Source organism: Gamsiella multidivaricata, assembly GCF_025024155.1.
Source record: "Gamsiella multidivaricata strain RSA 2152 chromosome Unknown BC939scaffold_102, whole genome shotgun sequence".
NCBI lineage: Eukaryota > Fungi > Mortierellomycota > Mortierellomycetes > Mortierellales > Mortierellaceae > Gamsiella > Gamsiella multidivaricata.
The window spans coordinates 1-17,950 of record NW_026251810.1 but is presented as its reverse complement, the minus strand read 5'-3'; the positions used below and the strand labels follow the sequence as shown (position 1 = coordinate 17,950).

At 50.1% G+C, this 17,950-nt stretch overlaps 3 protein-coding genes across 3 annotated transcripts; 1 reads left to right on the top strand and 2 right to left on the bottom strand.

The window, feature by feature from the left end:
* Nucleotides 1-1,397: 1,397 nt before the first annotated feature.
* On the bottom strand, nucleotides 1,398-3,233 carry BC939DRAFT_507668 (beta-lactamase/transpeptidase-like protein; the record flags this gene model as incomplete). Its single annotated transcript, XM_051560907.1, has 4 exons — nucleotides 1,398-1,957; nucleotides 2,060-2,648; nucleotides 2,758-2,940; nucleotides 3,060-3,233. 4 exons carry the CDS (start codon nucleotides 3,231-3,233, stop codon nucleotides 1,398-1,400), a joined length of 1,506 nt encoding a protein of 501 aa, XP_051407179.1.
* A 1,158-nt stretch (nucleotides 3,234-4,391) lies between these two features.
* BC939DRAFT_507667 (uncharacterized protein) lies at nucleotides 4,392-9,423 on the bottom strand (the record flags this gene model as incomplete). The annotated part of the gene is made up of 4 exons (XM_051560906.1): nucleotides 4,392-6,713; nucleotides 6,837-8,963; nucleotides 9,053-9,287; nucleotides 9,395-9,423. The coding sequence occupies 4 exons, from the start codon at nucleotides 9,421-9,423 to the stop codon at nucleotides 4,392-4,394; spliced, it is 4,713 nt and encodes a 1,570-aa protein (XP_051407178.1).
* Nucleotides 9,424-12,715: 3,292 nt separating this feature from the next.
* BC939DRAFT_496877 (uncharacterized protein) lies at nucleotides 12,716-14,119 on the top strand (the record flags this gene model as incomplete). Its single annotated transcript, XM_051559700.1, has 7 exons — nucleotides 12,716-12,779; nucleotides 12,864-12,941; nucleotides 13,035-13,135; nucleotides 13,229-13,311; nucleotides 13,411-13,523; nucleotides 13,635-13,973; nucleotides 14,066-14,119. Exons 1-7 carry the CDS (start codon nucleotides 12,762-12,764, stop codon nucleotides 14,117-14,119), a joined length of 786 nt encoding a protein of 261 aa, XP_051407177.1. The 5' UTR covers nucleotides 12,716-12,761.
* Nucleotides 14,120-17,950: the final 3,831 nt, after the last annotated feature.

Here is a 17,950-nt window from a genome sequence, read left to right as displayed (position 1 = left end):
TGCACGTGCTAAGCCCATTCCTTTCACGCGTCTGTTCCTAGTCCGGTACCCATTTCCGAATGCTCCTAGTATTTGCTCCGCACATCACTGCGTCCATTCCTCCGCTCATTGCCCCGCCCATTGCTCCGCCCATTGCTCCGCCTCATCCCCGCTGATCTCTTGCTCACTCCCCTGTCCCTCGACCCACTGCCTACATTCCTGCCGAGTCCTTGACACTAGCATCTGGCGAGAGAGAGAGAGAGAGAGAGAGAGAGAGAAAGAGGAGTTTACGTATTGTGTTTCGTGACTGGAGCGAAAGACAGAAAAGGCACTCGTCCGGGGCAACTCTCCTTTCCGTCATGTGCCTTTCTTCAGGTCCTACCCTCAGGTCCTACCCTCAGGTCCTACCCTCAGGTCCTGTCCTCGGGTCTCCTGTCCTCATACAGTTTTCTTCCCCATTTCTCGGTTCCCGTCCTCAGTTCCTACTCTCAGGCCCTCAGTTCCTACCCTCAGGTCCTGCCCTACTCTTAGGTCTCTTTTTGTCATTGATGCGGGCAGGTATCTCGTCACTGGCGCCTCATTTTCTCGGATCTCTCAGGTTCATTATCTTTCCTCGGCTCATTTCATATGTCTTTGCTACCTGATGGTCAGACGATTTTACACACAGAGACCGCCCTGGAAGTTGCTGTCACTTCCTTGGACCTCGTTCCACTGACGGTCCCCCTCAAGACTACACTAGTTTTGAAGGGTATCGATTTTGCGAACCAAAAGCCGACCGTGTTGAAGCGGACATGACCACAGATCTCGATATCGCCGTTGGAGGTGGACAGAGGGGCCGGCTATGCGGCATTGATCCACGATGAACAAAAGAATGTGCTCGCGTTTCTGAAGATCAACTATACGTTTGCTGGGACAATGAAGAGAAGCCTGAGAGAAGACGACCTGACGGGAACCAACTCTTTAGAGTCGTACGCAGAGGGGGATTCTCAAACAAGGCCTCTCATCATGGAATCGGTTAGAGAGTAGGAGTGCAACGTCCGATGGAGATATTCAAGTAACAAAAAAGGGAGATGTGTTTATTTGATGTGTCCGTCTTCGTTAAATAAACAACGGTGAAGGTTATGACGCGAGTAGCGGCACAATAAAGCTGTACAAATATCTTGTCCGTTACAGGGAGCCGAGCAAACGGCGGCGGCTGCTTTCCAGTATGGACGACAATACATTTTATAAAACTGTCGCAGCATTGGTGGGTGAGGAGGCATCCCTCAAGGAGTCTAGGGTAGCATTTGTGATGTAAATGGAGAAGGCCTTGAGAGTCTTGTATCCAGAACATCAGTAGCCAAGCACGAAGTCCCATACTCCACAGAGACGAATAATACACGCGGTTAACTCATCGTCTTCAGGATGTATACTTTTTTTTATTCCTCATGCTTACACATCTCTTTACGCTTGAACTCCACTATATCAGAGCCTGCCTCGAGCTCAAACCCCTCCACGTCGCCGTCTCTTCCTGTGCGGAATGTAATCGAGGCGCCAAGCTGGTAGCCAAAGTCCTTTAGCAGCGTGCTGAATGTATCAAAGTGATGGTGGTCCAATTTGCTGTCAAACGTTCGCATCTTGAAGTAGAGGACCTCCTCCCCTGTTCCCTTATCGCGCTCTTGACGGATGGAGACATCGCCAAAGACAGGATCCGAGTACTGGCCGACATACGCACATAGCTGGTGCTTTGGGGGATCGTCCCTTCGTTTCAGAAAATTGATCTTGGACATATTCGCCTTCATGGCATACCATCCGCGCGTCTTTTCAATCGCCACGTCAACCCAGTCCTGGGTCTTGGGAAGATCCAGCACCCTATCTGCAATAAGATATGGAATCTCGCCCGGTAGCGTAGTCATATTGGCATTTGTAAGGCATGCAATGACCAGATCTGCATCAGGAAACATGGTCAAATGCGAGGTGTATCCAGGGTTGCCTCCACCTACAAATATCCGGATAGAAAGCGTTCACATTAGCACGACAAAGAAGAAAACACATAGTGCAAAATACGCGCCTCAGAGGAAATGAGACTATGAGACTCTACTGTGACTATAGACAACATGTCCTTTATAAGAGTCGAGCATCCACCCGAGTCCGTAGGCTTCTACCGGTGCAAATTCGGACGTCCGCTTGGTCTTGACCCTGAAAGTGTGCCCGCTTAGCGTTTCTTGGATGCTCTCCTGATTAAGGATCTGCTTGCCATCCAGCTTACCGCCGTGTATAACGGCGCTACCCCAGCGCACGAGATCGAACACGTTGGAGTAAATGTCACCTGCAGGTGCATCGGCCATATAGATGTCGTCCAAATATCCAATCTCAAACCGACCCTTTTGAGCATCCTCAAACGAGGCGGCGTCATATGGCATCGCGTAGTTGGCATGCGTTCCCATCTTCATAGCCGAGAAGCCTGAATGGGTCATCCCTAATGGCTTCAGGATCTTGGTCTCAACGAGCTCTTCGTACGAGATACCGGCGACATTAGCTGCGGCCTCACCAGCAACTGCGTACATGATGTTATTATAGATGCAGTCGGGTCCTAGCTTTGGCTTTATATCCACATACTTCAGGTACTTGATGAGTTCTCGTCTGGGCTCCTTGCTTCTAAACCATGCAAGGTCGAGACTGCGCAGGCCCTATTATTACAAAATGAACGAGTGTGTGTGAGAGCCGTGACATCAAAGTAAGCGAGATGAAGGACAACAGCGAGGCATACGCATGATTGCACTTTATAGGTGACAATACCGTGCGATGGGAAAGGAGATCAACGAGCGTCAACTGAGCGGTCAGGGCGGGATCCTTGAGCTCGAATTCTGGGAGATACTTGCTGACAGGGGTTTTGTCCCAGTCCATCTTTCCCTCTGCTACCAGCTCGCCAATGGCCGTAGCAGTAAAAGCTTTTGTCACGGACGCGATCGATGTCAATGTCTAAATTGAATAATTTTCAAATTTTCAGAGATGGCATGCTCATGCACGATTCAGATGAATTTCCTGTTACATACAGAGAAATCAGCTACTGCAGGAATCTCATGGACATGCAGCCATACCTCTGGTGTAAATGGATCTTTTTCATTGCGCTTTCCGAATCCTTCTGCGTAGGTGAGCTTGCCCTTGTACTGGATAGCGACGCTCATTCCGGGGATGCCACATAGAACCATGGCCTTTTCTAATTCCTCAGAGAGGCCAGTGAGCGGCGGCTGGTTGGGATCAAGGAGATGCATTGGGAGCTGTCAATGGGTAAAGCAAAGTGGTAGTCTGACGAAAGGCAAAGTGCAGAGGGGGAAGTTGTCGGTCGCATCTTATAGACTTTATCCCCTTTTTCATTTTTTTTTTATTGACGCCAAATCCCCCAGGCGTGCAGGCGTGCCATTCTAGATTTTTTCCGGTTCTGGCTTTATCCTCTCCTCAGATGTCCCTCACCCTCATTCGATGTCCCACGCTCTCATTCAATGTGCCTTGCCCTCATCCGATGACCCATCTAAGTTCATACAGTGGAGAGGAAACTCGGATGTATAGTGTGTATAGTGCCATGTGAGACAAAATAGAAGGATGCATTGCCATGCAAGAAAAAAGAAAAAAAAAGAAAAGAAAAAAAAGAAAAAAAAGAAATGGATAGCCTGCAGCTTATTGTGAATTTTGGTATTCTGTCAATGCAAAAATATATCGAAACTTTATTGGGCGAGAGTTGCAAATGAGGATGTGCAGAGAGAATAAAGGTTCGATAGATTTTTGAATTGACAGAATACCAAAAATTCACAATAAGCTGCAAAATGTAGCTTATCTATTGTGAACGTGGGCTGTAGACAGAAAAGCAGCCGCCGCCCTCTCCAAACTCTCGGCTGCAAGAACGCGATAGATATCGAGTCTAAATATGTACTGTTATTTTGGTATTGGACTAGCAGCAACCCTACAACTGAGGTAACCCTGACCAAGGCTGTGTAACAAACAAATCTAAGTTTACACAAACGTCTGGAATCATGGGAAGGCGGCTATTGATCCGATTCGTTTGCCTCCCCAAGCTTCAAGGGATCTGTCCCCCTCATTGCATCCCAACACTGGCCAGGGCAGAAAAACGTTTTTTTTTTTTTTTTTTAATTTGCTGGGCTTGTGCCTAAGCCGTACCACCAAAACCTATGACTCGCTTTTACCGCCATGAGCAGCACAGGCCAGAGAACACGATCAACGGTCCTTTGTAGGCTCCAAGTCTGCCCTTGGCCAAAGTAGCCCAAGAGTGCGCCAGGGTTCTGCTCGTTATGACCCTGTTCAAAACGTATCCTTCTTTTTTTTTTTTGCGTGATTATTAAGCGATGTCAAGACTTATGAGAGAAGCAAAATTATGGCCTTTATTGTTCATTACTATCATACAATTTGCCAGATGTTCAAAGGTTTCCAGACTCCTTGGCGAGCGAGTGAAAGATCGAGGTTGGGTCTGCCAACAGCTTTGCAGGCGACTCAAACTCCTTCATCTCACCGCTATCAAGTACCAAGATCCGATCACTGTCCATGATCGTGTTGATCCTATGCGCGATCGTCAACACTGTGCAGCCCTGGAACTCGCGTCGAAGCGCTTGCTGGATCGCATTGTCCGTCTCGATATCGATCGCAGCTGTGGCCTCATCCAAGCAGAGCACGCGCGTGTTCTTGGCGAGCATCGCTCGTGCAAGAGACATCAGCTGGCGTTGACCCAGAGACATGTTTTCACCCCCGTTCTCGATCGTGGCCGAAAGACCCTCGGAAAGAGAGGAGACATAGGACTTTAGCGAAGCAGATTCCAAAGCAGCCCAGAGTTCAGTGTCGTTATGACGCCCAAATGGGTCCAAGTTCAAGCGGATAGAGTCTCCAAAGAGGAAAGGGTCCTGTGGAATGATCGTCAACCGGGACCTGAGCTCATGGAGTCCAAGGGTTGAGATGTCGATGCCATCGATGGAGATAGAGCCTTCTGCAGCCTCCATGATTCGGAAGAGCGCCATCGTCACACTGGACTTGCCTGCGCCTGTGCGACCGACGATTCCGACACGTTCCCCGCCCTTGATAGTGACGCTGACCTTCTTGAGGACGAGGTCAAGTCCCTCTCGGTAGCGGGTGCTGTAATCCTGGAAGACGATCTCGCCCTGCTGGGGCCAAGCCTTGTCCGTCTTTGAGTCTGGGATGACGTCCCGGGCTTCGGAGGGCAGCTGAGAGTACTCACGCACACGCTCGATCGCGACAATGTCAGTCTCAATCTGACAGCCGGTAGACATGACGCGGTTCATGACTGTGGTCAGGTTTCCGATCTCAGAGAGGGCGACCGCAAAGATGCCCTGCTGGAGCGTGTTGCGCTGGACGATGGCAAGGAGGGCAACAAGTGAGAGAATCAAGACACTCATCATGTCAAACATGATTCCTAGCCAACGCGAGGTCGCGTTGGCCAGGTAACTGGTCTGCTGTGAGCGGTCAAGCAAAACCGTGGCCTGGGTCGCGAAACGGTGGGATTCGTCATAGGCGCGGATAGTGACCAGACCTCCGAGGGTCTCGCCGAAATGTGAATACATAGGTGAGCGAGTGGCGGAATCGAGGCGCTTGATCTCGCGCGAGGACACGAGGTAGAATCCTCCGAGCAAGTAGTAGATGTATCCGATTGGCAGCATGGCGATTGCAAAGTAGTAGCTGGCCCCGATGCAGAATGCATAAATGTTGCCCGCCCACAGTATGATGAGGATCAAGTTCAGGAACTGCGAGGGAAGATCGATATCGACGGCATTCATGTCATGCGCGAACCGGTTGATAATCTTTCCCGCAGATGTCACGTCAAAGAAGCTCATGGGCGAGCGGGCCAAGGGGGCGAGCATGCAGGCGTGTAGGGCTTTGGATGCCCTGAGGGACATGAAGACCGTGAAGTTTGCGATAGTGACAGTGAGCATGAGTGCTGAGGAGAGGACCCAGGCAAAGTAGGTGACGGTCCAGTACTTGGCCGAGTGCTGCTTCTCTGCTGGAAGGTCAGCCTCATTGCCCCAACGCTGTAGCCACAGCTTGGTGCTGATATCCATGGCCAGGGAGCAGAAGGCGATGGTAAGGAATGAGATCAGGCCAAAAGTTCCCAGCTTGGAGATGTAAAACATGTAGACGCTCCAGCCGACTCGTCCCTGCGCCTGAACCTCGTCGTTCACTTCGTCCTTGTCATCGACCTCAAAAGCCTCATCCTTGATCGAGGACTTTGCGCGTTTAATAGTTGGTCCCTCCATGAGTCCCTCTGATTGTGTACCGTCGTTGCCATTGCTGTGCTTCTCGTCCTTTCCGGCAGTCTTCAATGCGCTGACAGATTCGTCGTCTGAGCCCTCGGTTGTGGAGTCAAACTCCCCGTCCAAGTCCTCATCATCATTCGAGTTTTCATTTTTGCTGGCCACGAACTTGCTCTCCTGAATGAGGCGGAACAGATCGCCTTGCTCATTCTGAATTAGGTGCTCATAGACACCGTCCTGAGAGATGCAACCCTGCTTGATGACCACGATCTGGTCGACTTCAACGAGGTGGTTCACGCCGTTGGTGACGAGGATGCGGGTCTTGCCTACGAGGATTTTGGTCAGGACGTGCTCAAAGATGTGCTTATCGACGTGAGCATCGACGGCCGAAAGCGGGTCATCAAAGATGTAGATGTCGGCATCAGCGTAGACTGCACGAGCGATTGAGATGCGCTGCTTCTGTCCTCCAGAGAGATTGATGCCCTTAAAAAAATAAAAATAAAAAATGATAGAAGTTAGAGAGGGCGGCCATGTAACAAACAAGGGAAACAGGTCCAGCAGCATTGGATGCTGCCCTCATGTCTTTTTTTTTTCTTTGCTTCTTACCTTCTCTCCAATGACGGTCTGGTCGCTGTCAACCAGCATCTTGAAATCCGGAACCAAGGCACAGGCTCGAATGGTGTTCAAGTACCGCTCCTTGTCGTAGGGCTTTCCGAACAGGATGTTGTTCCTCACCGTGTCATTCAAGATCCAAGCCGATTGGGCCACGTAGGCCAGAGAACCATACGAACGAACTGCGCCCGAGTACTTGTGCATCTCTCCCAAAAGAGCACCCACAAGCGAGGACTTGCCCTCGCCGACCCTGCCGACCACAGCTGTCAGAGCTCCGCGCTTGATCTGGAGGTTGATGTCGCGTAGAACAGGACCCATGTTATCGTCCGTGTTCTCAGGAGTGCTGTCCGGGGCTGAGTTGTTTTCTTCAGGCTTCTTCTCATCCCTCAGTTTTTCGTCCAGGGTTGAAAGAGATTCGCTCGCACTCTCCTTGGTCTCGCTAGTTTTGCTCTTCTTTGCAGCTTTGGTGGCTTCCACGGCCTTGTCCTTCATCTCCTTTTCCTTCTTCTCGATGGCAGCCTCGACTGCCTCGGGTGTGTACCATCCAAACGTTCCCTGCTCGATCTCGAACGCAAACTCTGACGCATTCTTGTCCGTATCCCTGATGACGTTCCCGTCGTCGATCTCCTCAGAGTTGAAGAATTCTTGGAGACGCTCATAGGCGACCTTGCCTCCCACAAGCGAAGAAAAGGACTGATTGATCATCCTCACTGGACCCTCCAGCATAGAGATCAGGGTGATCGCAGTGAACATCCTACGGAGATCCAGAGGCTCATCTGTGTTGGCGATGGCCGTATAGATGGAAAGAGTCGCAAAGACGCAGAATGGCACGGTCGAGATGAGGAAAACGGAGATAAAAGTGATCCAGGCGAAGAACTTGCGGAGCTCCTTCAGTTGCAGGTTCCGAGCATTGGTAATCCTGCCTGTGAAGTAGGACTCCCAACCATACAGCTTAATGGATTTGACGGATGTCACGAGCTCGGTGATGAGCTTCATTCGCTGGTCCGAGGATGTCATCATGGCCACATAGTGCTTGCCGATATGGGGAGAAGAAGAGCCGCTGATGCCGAGGATGATGACAATGACTGCGAGACTGGCGAACATGGCGTATCGGACCTCGTTATATAATAGCACGACGGCGATGGCTATTTCGACGATGGAGGACCAGGAGTAATGGACGACCTGGAAGAGGGCCACGACCTTGTCAACATCGGTGCTCATGTGGTTGACGATCGAGCCCATGCCCTCTTGCTTGTTGGTCGCGCTCAAACGCAGGGACTTGCGGTAGATCAGGTTCACGAACACGCCACGAGCCTTCAGACTGCAGTTGAAGTTAATGTTTAAAAATTGAGCGTCGAACAACGCGGCAATGACAGAACTGGCAAACACAGCGATCAGCAGACCGAAGCCGACCCAGGGCTCCTGGGGTGGGATCCCTGCGTCCTTCGATGAAGCAGAGTAACTCACGACGAACGCAATCAGGCTCGAGAAGAGGGTTGGGCGCACGTAAGTTGCAGCGATCCAGAGAATTCTGGGGACGGTGGCCGTCAGGAATCCATAGCCGACAGAGCTGAGCACGATCTTGGCGAGGGCGGTCCTACTAAGTCCGAGTTTGGTTGTTCCCTTGTCCTTGTCGTTCCCCTTGTCCTTCAGCTTCTGATCCACCATCGCTTCATGTGCGTCCATATTGGCCTTGGTGGTGAGATAGAGTGGGTAACTCAGCAGTTTGGGGTGCAAGTTCCAGATGTCCTCCATCCTCAGTGTCTTTTTCTTGCCCTGCCTCAGCAACGGCAGCAACCAGAAGAACGTTATCCGCGAAAAAAAGCTGGAGCTTGGTTCTGGAGATGGGTTGGCCTGGACAGGCGGCATGACATTGGGTCGGACGAGGATAGACCGGTTGGACTTGGGAATGTTCTCGAGCGCAAAGACCAAGAAGGCCACCACCGTGAAGGCGAGCTTTAGGGCTGGGATGGTTGATGACAGTCCATCAGAGGACTCTTGGATGAGGGAGCGGGTGGGGAAGATGGAGATAAGAGCGGTGAAGAGCCAGAAGACGAGGAGAGTTGAGGAAGGGTTGGGCATGTTGAAGAACTCGAACCAGTGGAGCAATGCCGCGCTGGCCTAGCGACGTCAGAGAAAAATAAAATAATGCGTGAGGATGGAATCCAGCCGATACATCAGGTATTTGGATCAGCATTCATCGCACTTACCAAAGAAACCAAGTAGAGGACCGCGCTCAGCAGACTGGACGATGGGTATCCGTCCTGGGAGACAAGCTTGATCAAGAGTCCGAGCTGGATGGCGATTGCAGCCACTACAGCCAGCATTTTGAAGTAGAAGACCGCATTAGGTTTGACACCCACGAGTCGGCCTTTCCCAGCAACATTGTGCAGCCTTGGGGAGAAGGCGATGAGCAGAGCTATGCTGGGTAAAAGCGTCAGCACACTAAGGGGGGTCGAGGGAGAGAGAAAGAGAGAAGAAGAGATCAGAGATATACTTGGATATACTTGTTGAATTGAAAGATGGATCTTCTAACATGAATGAAGACATACCTGTCCTGAAAGCACAGACTAAAGTCCATGTCGCGCCTTTGACTAAAGACGCTCCATCCTTCTACACCACAGAACGGCATTGTTCAGCGAGCAGATGAAAATTAAGAAAGAAAGAAAGAGACAAAGAAACAAGGAAAGAAAGAAAGAAAGAAAGAAAAAATATGTGCGCTCTACGGTGTTGCAGTATGGCACAGAACAATGCTTGCAACGCCGGCTGACGTATAAAAGGAAATTAGACACTGATGCTGAGGCGAAGAGAAGAAGGGATCGAGGAAAGAGAGATTGTCCTTCTTAATAAACCGTCTTCTCCGTTTCTATTCCTCGCCCTGTCTCACAGTAAGGATTTTCCGCAGTAGGGCTCTCAATCTTTTCCGGCACTGCATATCGTCCAAATATGGCGGAGAGACAAATTGCATCCTGGTAAAAATCGCCACGCAGGAGTCGCACAGGGGTAAAGTCACGTCCGAAGCGCTGGAAACCTTAAGAGGGCAAAGCAAAGACTGCATCGTTGCCCCAGCTCGACATGAGAACCTTGTAAAGCCGCCAGTGTCATGCTCGTAATCTAGTCGACGCCAAAGTCAAAGTCCGTCTTTTTTTTCTTATTTTTTACTTTTTGCACGTTTGGGCCTTCTTAGCGTGCGGACATCAAGAAGGTCTTCTATTCCAAGGGCCGGTTTTACCTTTGTTCATGCACAGGGTGTTGCGGGAAAACCAATCCCCTCCGTGGCACACAGTTCAGGTCCTGAGGTGATTGGCGCGTTTATTTTAACTCGGCCTATCTTCCATCAAGTGAAATAGTCTACTCTTTGCTATGCCTCTTCCTATTGTCATGTTTTTCCCCAAGAGCCGAAACGAGCACGGCGCTCTCATTTTCGAGCATTTTCATTGGATGATTCAAATTTCGCTCCTCAGGGCCAACACGCCCTCGACAATACACATGCTAGCCTAGTCATAGACACCAGTCAAGCGATGCCATATGCGTGATCGTAAGAGTGGCATGCTAGTCTACCTCCACTTCCCAGGGTACTGTCCTGTCACCTCGCCCATCATAACTGACTCTTTTTTATTTTTTTTTTATTTTTTTTATTTTTTATTTTTTATTTTTTATTTTTTTTATTTTTTTTATTTTTTATTTTTTTTTTTTAAAAAAAAGATGTCGCGTCTTGAGCCTTTTGTGTTCACTTTCAACGCATGGCAAGCTGCAAATATTACCCAGGAGATACTGCGGACTGCGGGAAATACTGCGGATTTTCACCAAGTTGGTGCTGCTGGAAATAAATATCAGCAACACCAGACATCTTCAACCACTTTCATCGTTTTCTGATGTGGACTCAGGTGCGAGTTCCTTTCTCAATTTCATCTGCTTAACTGGGCATATAAAAACACATCCTTGGCTCTCCGATTATTTCATGATCGTATTAACATACTTTCCCTTCTCCTTTTCATGAGAGCGTATATTATTGATTCTCAGTTTAGTGAAAGCACGAGGCAGAGGACTTCCAGGCCTATCGTATTGACCGGCCATCATAAAGACTACCGCAGTGGCAACACAGGCCGTTAGACAAAGATGAAGTCAACCACAACAACATCCAGGACAGGAACAAATCAAATTACCACATTGGAGACAGCGCCGGATCCGACTTTAATCTTGGTGCAGAGTTGATTACAAGGAGTTCATCTGTAAAAACACGCCGTCTGGAAGGTCAAGGGAGGCGCGGGAAATTCAAGCGGGAACTAATATAGTAAACACTTCCGTAATTCTGGGTTGGGGCACATTGTCAAGTGTCGGCACACCAACGAGGCGCTTTACCTATTCAAGAGTCAGCATTGGTTGTTTAGGATTCGCCATCACATTCCAGGGGTTTGAATGAGTAACTCGCCTCAAGGTTTAAACCCCAACATTTGCCGGACTACGGAACACTACAGCCCATTTTTCCTTCTATTCATGCGTGCTATCGACATCCAAGTAGGAGTTTGTTGGACTATCAAGCTTTTTTGCTGCAGTTGATAGCACGCGGGTGTTGGGCGTGTCTGAGCCAATGCAAAGTGACGGACTCTGAGAAGTAGCCCTGGGTCGTCGAACTTTGAGCATATAGGATCAAGCAAAATGCGAGGTCGGTCTATGACTGGTACAGCAGTGTCAGTACAGAAAGCGGCAAGGGCGAAAGGAAGTGGGCTGTTGTGAGAGATTCCGCTGCAAATATGCAACATGTTAAGCAGATTACATTCGTGATTCGGGTCGGTATCCGATGCGCTTGACCCATGGATAGACTACATGATTTGATTCGCCTGTGGCATTGAGCGTTCCACCAGACAACCAAAATTAAGTTTGTTCTCGATCCTACTGAGAACCGTCACAAGGGGATAGTTCCAGGACACAAACAGCAATTGAGGAATGAGGACTGCTGGCTGAGAGTTTAGGGCTAAAATGGCTGTGGAATCATACACCATGTATGGTATGAGCAGGACGGAGTGCGGCATAGAATTCGAACCAAGTGCTTCATGTCGCCTTCGACACATTAAACTTTAATCCGATTGTTCCAAACTTTATTAAAAGTCGAATCCGGGCGAAGTACTCGTGAAACCTTGTGTCACAATGCACGGAATAGAACAACTGCGTTCGTCGCCCATTGCTTTTGGGCGTAAAGCAAAAGTCGATTTCTCAATTGGACGGTGCTTCGCCTACAGTCCACGTTCACAATAAGCAAAAATATATCGAACCTTTTATTCTCACTGGGCCGTATATCACAAAAAAATCAGCCTATCACCATTCCCATCGCGACCGCGCATCCCTGCACATCCTCATTTGCAACTCAAGCCCAATAAAGTTTCGATATATTTTTGCATTGATAGAATATCAAAATTCGCAATAAGCTGCAAAATGTAGCTTATCTATTGTGAACGTGGACTGTACTCCTTGTCTTTGAGCTCGGATAAACAATTGCTTAGTATAATGGAAATATGAGGCATTTAACCTTTCATGTGCAGTTTCTTTCCCATGCAGCTCCACTTTCTTGCTTCTGGGCAAATCGACCAGGCCGCAGACGTCCTGGGATTTTTTCCCTTGTGGGAATCTGCTGTTAAGGTTTTTCTGTCGAGTTAAGGTCCATCTCGAGGTTTTTTCTACAATGGACATTCGTGTGCGTTTTTACGTGAGCTCATATCTAATTTCGCCCTTGTACTCCCAGGGTATTCCTCATATCCTGTCAAGGGAATAAGTAAATTGAAGCAAACGCATGTAGTTGAGGCAGACGCAAGTAGACTGAAGCAAGCATATTTCCCTCCAACCGTTAAATAGGTCTCATTTCGCTTCTTTGCACATCGACATTTACATTCCCCAAAGTCGATTTTAGAGACAAGCCAAAAAATGGACGTTAATAATCAGGTATGTGCATGCAAGTGACTCAGCAACCTAGCCATGCGCATCTACACGTAGCCAATGCATACATCTAAGGCGACCTATCGATAGGATTCTTCATATTTTACCGATAGTGCTTCTGGTGCTGGCCAGACAGCTGCCGTAGCAAGAAGCGATCTTATTAAGCAGGTATGATAGCATAGCATATGCACAGAAAGAAGCCTAAAGCTGTCTGACGATAATGATGGAATAGAACCTGACAAAAGCCGCCTCTCGTGAAAGAAAATTAAGGGAGGAACCCGTCCGGTCATGGACGACCATGAGGACTCGAAGCATGCTTCCTTGGTTCGCCAAAACAGCGCGGAGATGTCTGTCGATGGCAGGTAAGATCAGTGCTACTGGTGCACACACAGCATCCTTCCCACACAGCGTGTCCCTTCACGCGCGAGCTAATCCTGACCCATTATTCTGTATAGTGACGGAGACGCACTCTTCATTAGTCCGGGGAGTAGTTGCCCACCCTCGCCTGGGAGCGCGAATCTTTCACGCACTTCCTCTGGTAACAACTATGCCGTGAAGACTTTTCCATACATTGGTGCCCCAATACATGTTGCCCTGACCAAGGGAGATCTTACATTCTATCATCGACGCGCCATAGGGGGTATGCTTAGGGAATCGAAGCGCTCACCGAGCTACGCTCAAGCACGTTTGGATGGAGATGGAAGGAGGCTTCTCAACGAACCTCCCTCGCCAACATTTGGGCACTCTCTGGTATGTTTCTATAAATAACTTATCACAAAACCACAACACCACAACATGAAAAAATTGAATGAATACTTGTTTGTGGTCACTGACAGCGGCAATACTGGCCCAATATCATAGAATGACCGCATCGATACCGTGCTGGCAGATCAAGAACCTATCCCACTCAATTTACTTACAGACCGTCTGCGACGAGTCGAACTAATTTCCGATGGTGCCCAGTGGCCTATCCAATTCGATGAACAACTGGAACGGTCGCTCAAGTCCCTAGCTGATGAGCATGATGTTGATGTACACGTAGTTTTGCTGTCTGCTTGGGGCGCTCTCCTTTCCAGGCTCAGTGGTCAATCCGAACTCGATATCGCCTTCCGAGAGGATGCAGCCATGGACGCTTCTACCTATCTGCCGTTGCACGTCGACCTTCTGGGAGACCCAAACACAGTTCAGCTGCTCGAGCACGTCAAGAGAGCACTTCTTAACAATGCAGCTTCTTCAAGTTTGTGCAACAAGGGTCACGTTGCACGCCATCAAGTCTCATTTTACTGGTTCAGTCAAGGGCATGGACCGAATGCTGGAGAACTGCCATCGACTTTGGTCTCAATTGAATCCGAGCTCGAGCTGCATTTAGGATATGTCGATGGCCACATACAGGGAGCAATGCGATATGCGGCAGCTCTCTTTGACTCCCCCACTATTGAGCGACATGTGGGATATCTCGAATCGATGCTGAGAGGCTTGGCATCCGACGCTATGCTGCCTGTCGCCAAGGTCAATATCGTCTCCCCTGCTGAGCGGACATTGCTTACTGAAACATGGAGCAAGACACTGCCTCTTCCTCAAGGACACTATACCATCCACCAGCTGTTTGAGGAGCAAGTCGAGCGCACTCCTGAAGCTATTGCTTTCGTCCAGGAAGACCAAGCCCTGACATACGCCGATCTAAATGCGAGATCCAACAAGCTTGCTCATAGGCTCCTTGAGCTAGGTGTCCGACCAGACACATGCGTCGGGCTGTGCGTGAGCCGTTCAACTGAGATGGCCGTGAGCATTCTGGCGATTATGAAGGCTGGAGGCGCCTATATACCTTTGGATCCATCCTATCCGAGCGAACGTCTGAGAAACATACTTGCTGATGCCGCACCCTCCATAATGGTCGTTGATAAGACCGGTCGTGCCGCTCTTGATGATTCAACTTTGCGTTCCATGACTGTACTGAATTCAAACGAGTCTCTGGCGTACCAAACTACCAACCCGCAAGTACATGGGTTGACATCACGGCACCTGGCCTATGTCATCTATACTTCTGGGTCGACTGGCAAGCCCAAAGGTGTGATGGTCGAGCATCGGGGCGTATCAAGCTTTTTACAGCATCACAGAGAGCTCATGGGTGTCCAAGAGCACAGTCGCATGCTGCAGTTTGCATCCATCAGCTTCGACTTTAGTGTCTGGGAGATCTTTCTATCGTTGTGTTCTGGTGCCGCACTTTACCTGGCCCCAGACAGTATCCGCATGGACCGCAACCAGCTATGGGACTACATTATTCAGCAGTCAATCACCCATGCGACCTTCACGCCTTCTTTCCTTCAAGATGGAAATGACTTGCCTAGGTCAACCAAGCCATTGACATTGGTGTTAGGAGGCGAGGCACTCGGACCGAGCCTGCTTCAGAACCTGATCCGCCAAGGATACACTGTGTTCAACGACTTTGGGCCAACGGAAGCCTCTGTCAGCTGTGCCACCTGGAAGTGCCCAGCGGAATATGACGGAGATGTAGTACCTATTGGGCGACCATCAGGGAATGCTCGACTCTATGTGCTGGATGACCACCAACAGCTGGCGCCACTAGGAATCGTTGGAGAACTCTACATTGGTGGAGAGGGAGTAGCTCGCGGATATCTCAACAGACCAGACCTTACGATGGAACGATTCCTCCTGGACCCTTTCAGCAAGCAAGAGCATGCTCGGATGTACAAGACTGGGGACTTGGTACGGTACCTTCCTGACGGCAACTTGGTGTATCTAGGTCGCTCCGACTTTCAGGTCAAGATTCGTGGTTTCCGAATCGAGCTTGGCGAGATTGAGGCGCATCTTGTGGAGCACGAATGGGTGTCCGAGGCTGTGGTTCTGATGCTAGGTGATGGTGATGACAAGCAACTTGTCGCGTATGTTGTGTCGGAACCCAGGAAGCAGCTTGCGCATCACCTTCGATCCTACCTTGCAGTCAAACTGCCACAGTACATGGTACCCTCAGCCTATGTCCGACTGGATGCTATGCCCCTCACAGCAAACGAAAAACTCGACCGTAAAGCCCTTCTCGCACCAAATGAGGATGACTTTGCTCGAGAGGCATACGAAGCACCGCGAACCGATATCGAGATCATGCTGGCCGCTATCTGGAGCCAGCTTTTGAAGATCGAGCGAATTAGTCGTCATGACAACTTTTTTGCACTCGGTGGACACTCACTTCTTGTCGCAAGGATGATCGACCACTTGCGTCGCATCGATCTCACGGTCTCTGTGCGTTCACTCTTCGAGAACCCCACCCTCAGTGCATTAGCACAGGTCGCAAGGGGCTACGAAGCAGCACGTATCCCTTTGAACCTCATCACCCCGGAGACCAAGACTCTGACGCCGGAGATGCTGCCATTGATAGACCTGATGCAAAGCGACATCGACCATATTGTACAGAACATTCCAGGAGGAGTCTCCAACATCCAGGACATCTACGCGCTGACGACATTGCAGGACGGCATCTTGTTCCATCATCTGCTTGCCAAAGAGGGAGATCCGTACCTGCTCACATCAACCATCGCGTTCGAGACAAGGACATTGCTCGATCGATACCTCGAAGCATTCCAGACGGTGGTGGATCGACACGATATACTTAGGACGTCCTTTTTCTGGAAAGATTTGTCGACCTCGGCGCAAGTAGTGCGTAGAAATGCGTCTCTGCCGGTCTTGGAGCTTTCCTTGGACCCGACTGATGGACCCATCAATGAGCAACTCAACAGACGGTTCAATCCCAAGCACTACAGTATCGACCTGAGTCAGGCACCGCTGCTTCGATTCATTGTGACCCAAGACACCGATGGTCGATGGCTGCTGGTTCAGCTGATACATCATCTCATCGGTGACCATGCAGCAGAGGAGGAGATGCATGTCGAGATCAAGGCTATACTGGACGGCCATGGGGACTCTCTCCCAGCGTCTCTTGCTTTCCGCGACCATCTGGCACTAGTGCGCCTGAAATCAAGTCCCGAGGATCACGAGCAGTTCTTCAAGAAGATGCTTATCGACGTCGATGAGCCCACATTGCCGTTTAGCATGACTGCCGTATCTGACGGTGGTATTGAGGTCAAGGAATCATACCAGATCCTGCCGCAAGAATTGAACGATCGCCTCCGGTTACAGGCCAAGCGGCTACGAGTTAGCTTGGCGGCGCTCTGCCATGTTGCGTGGGCGCAAGTCCTCGCACGTGCCAGTGGGCAGCAGCGTGTGGTCTTTGGTACAGTGCTCTTTGGAAGGCTGCAAACCGGTAATGGGTCTGGACACGCACTGGGACTATCCATGAACACGCTGCCTTTCCGCTGTGACGTCGACGATCGCAGTATCCGCGAATGCGTTCAGGACACTCACGTACAATTGACAGCTCTTCTGGAGCACGAGCATGCGTCTTTGGCTCTGGCTCAACGATGCAGTAGCGTCCCTGCAGGCACTCCTCTATTTAGTGGACTCTTAAACTACAGGCATTCGTCGCTCCTTTCGACAAACGGTGTCAGAACACCCAACGGCGAGCTCATCAGCCAGGAGGGGTGGTTTGAATACCCCGGTCTTGAGTTCCTGAGCAGTCAGGAGCGCACCAACTATCCGCTTACTTTGTCAGTAGAGGACTTCGGCACAGCTCTAGGTCTTACAGCACAAACTATGGACCCCGCTGACCCAGCTCGCTTATGTGCGTATATGAAACAGACTCTGGAGAGTCTAGCCGACGCACTTGAGACCGGAAGCAGCATGCCCATTTGGCAGCTGGAGGTGTTGCCAGCGGAGGAGCGGGAGCTGCTGCTTCGGACATGGAACACCACAAACGAGGATTACCCTGCCGATGATTGCCTACACCACCTCTTCGAGAAGCAGGTCGAGCGCACACCAGATGCTGTTGCTGTCGTGCATGAGGACCAATCGTTGACATATGGCGAGCTGAATGCACGCGCCAACTGTTTGGCACATCGTCTCATAAAACTCGGTGCCCATCCAGACACCCTGGTTGCGATCTGTGTTGAGCGGTCGCTTTCGATGATTGTCGGCATACTGGCCATCCTCAAAGCCGGTAGCGCGTATTTACCCCTCGATCCGTTCTATGCAGGCGATCGCCTCAAGGATATCTTGCAAGATGCGGCACCTACCATCATACTGGCGGATCGAACCGGAAGAATGGC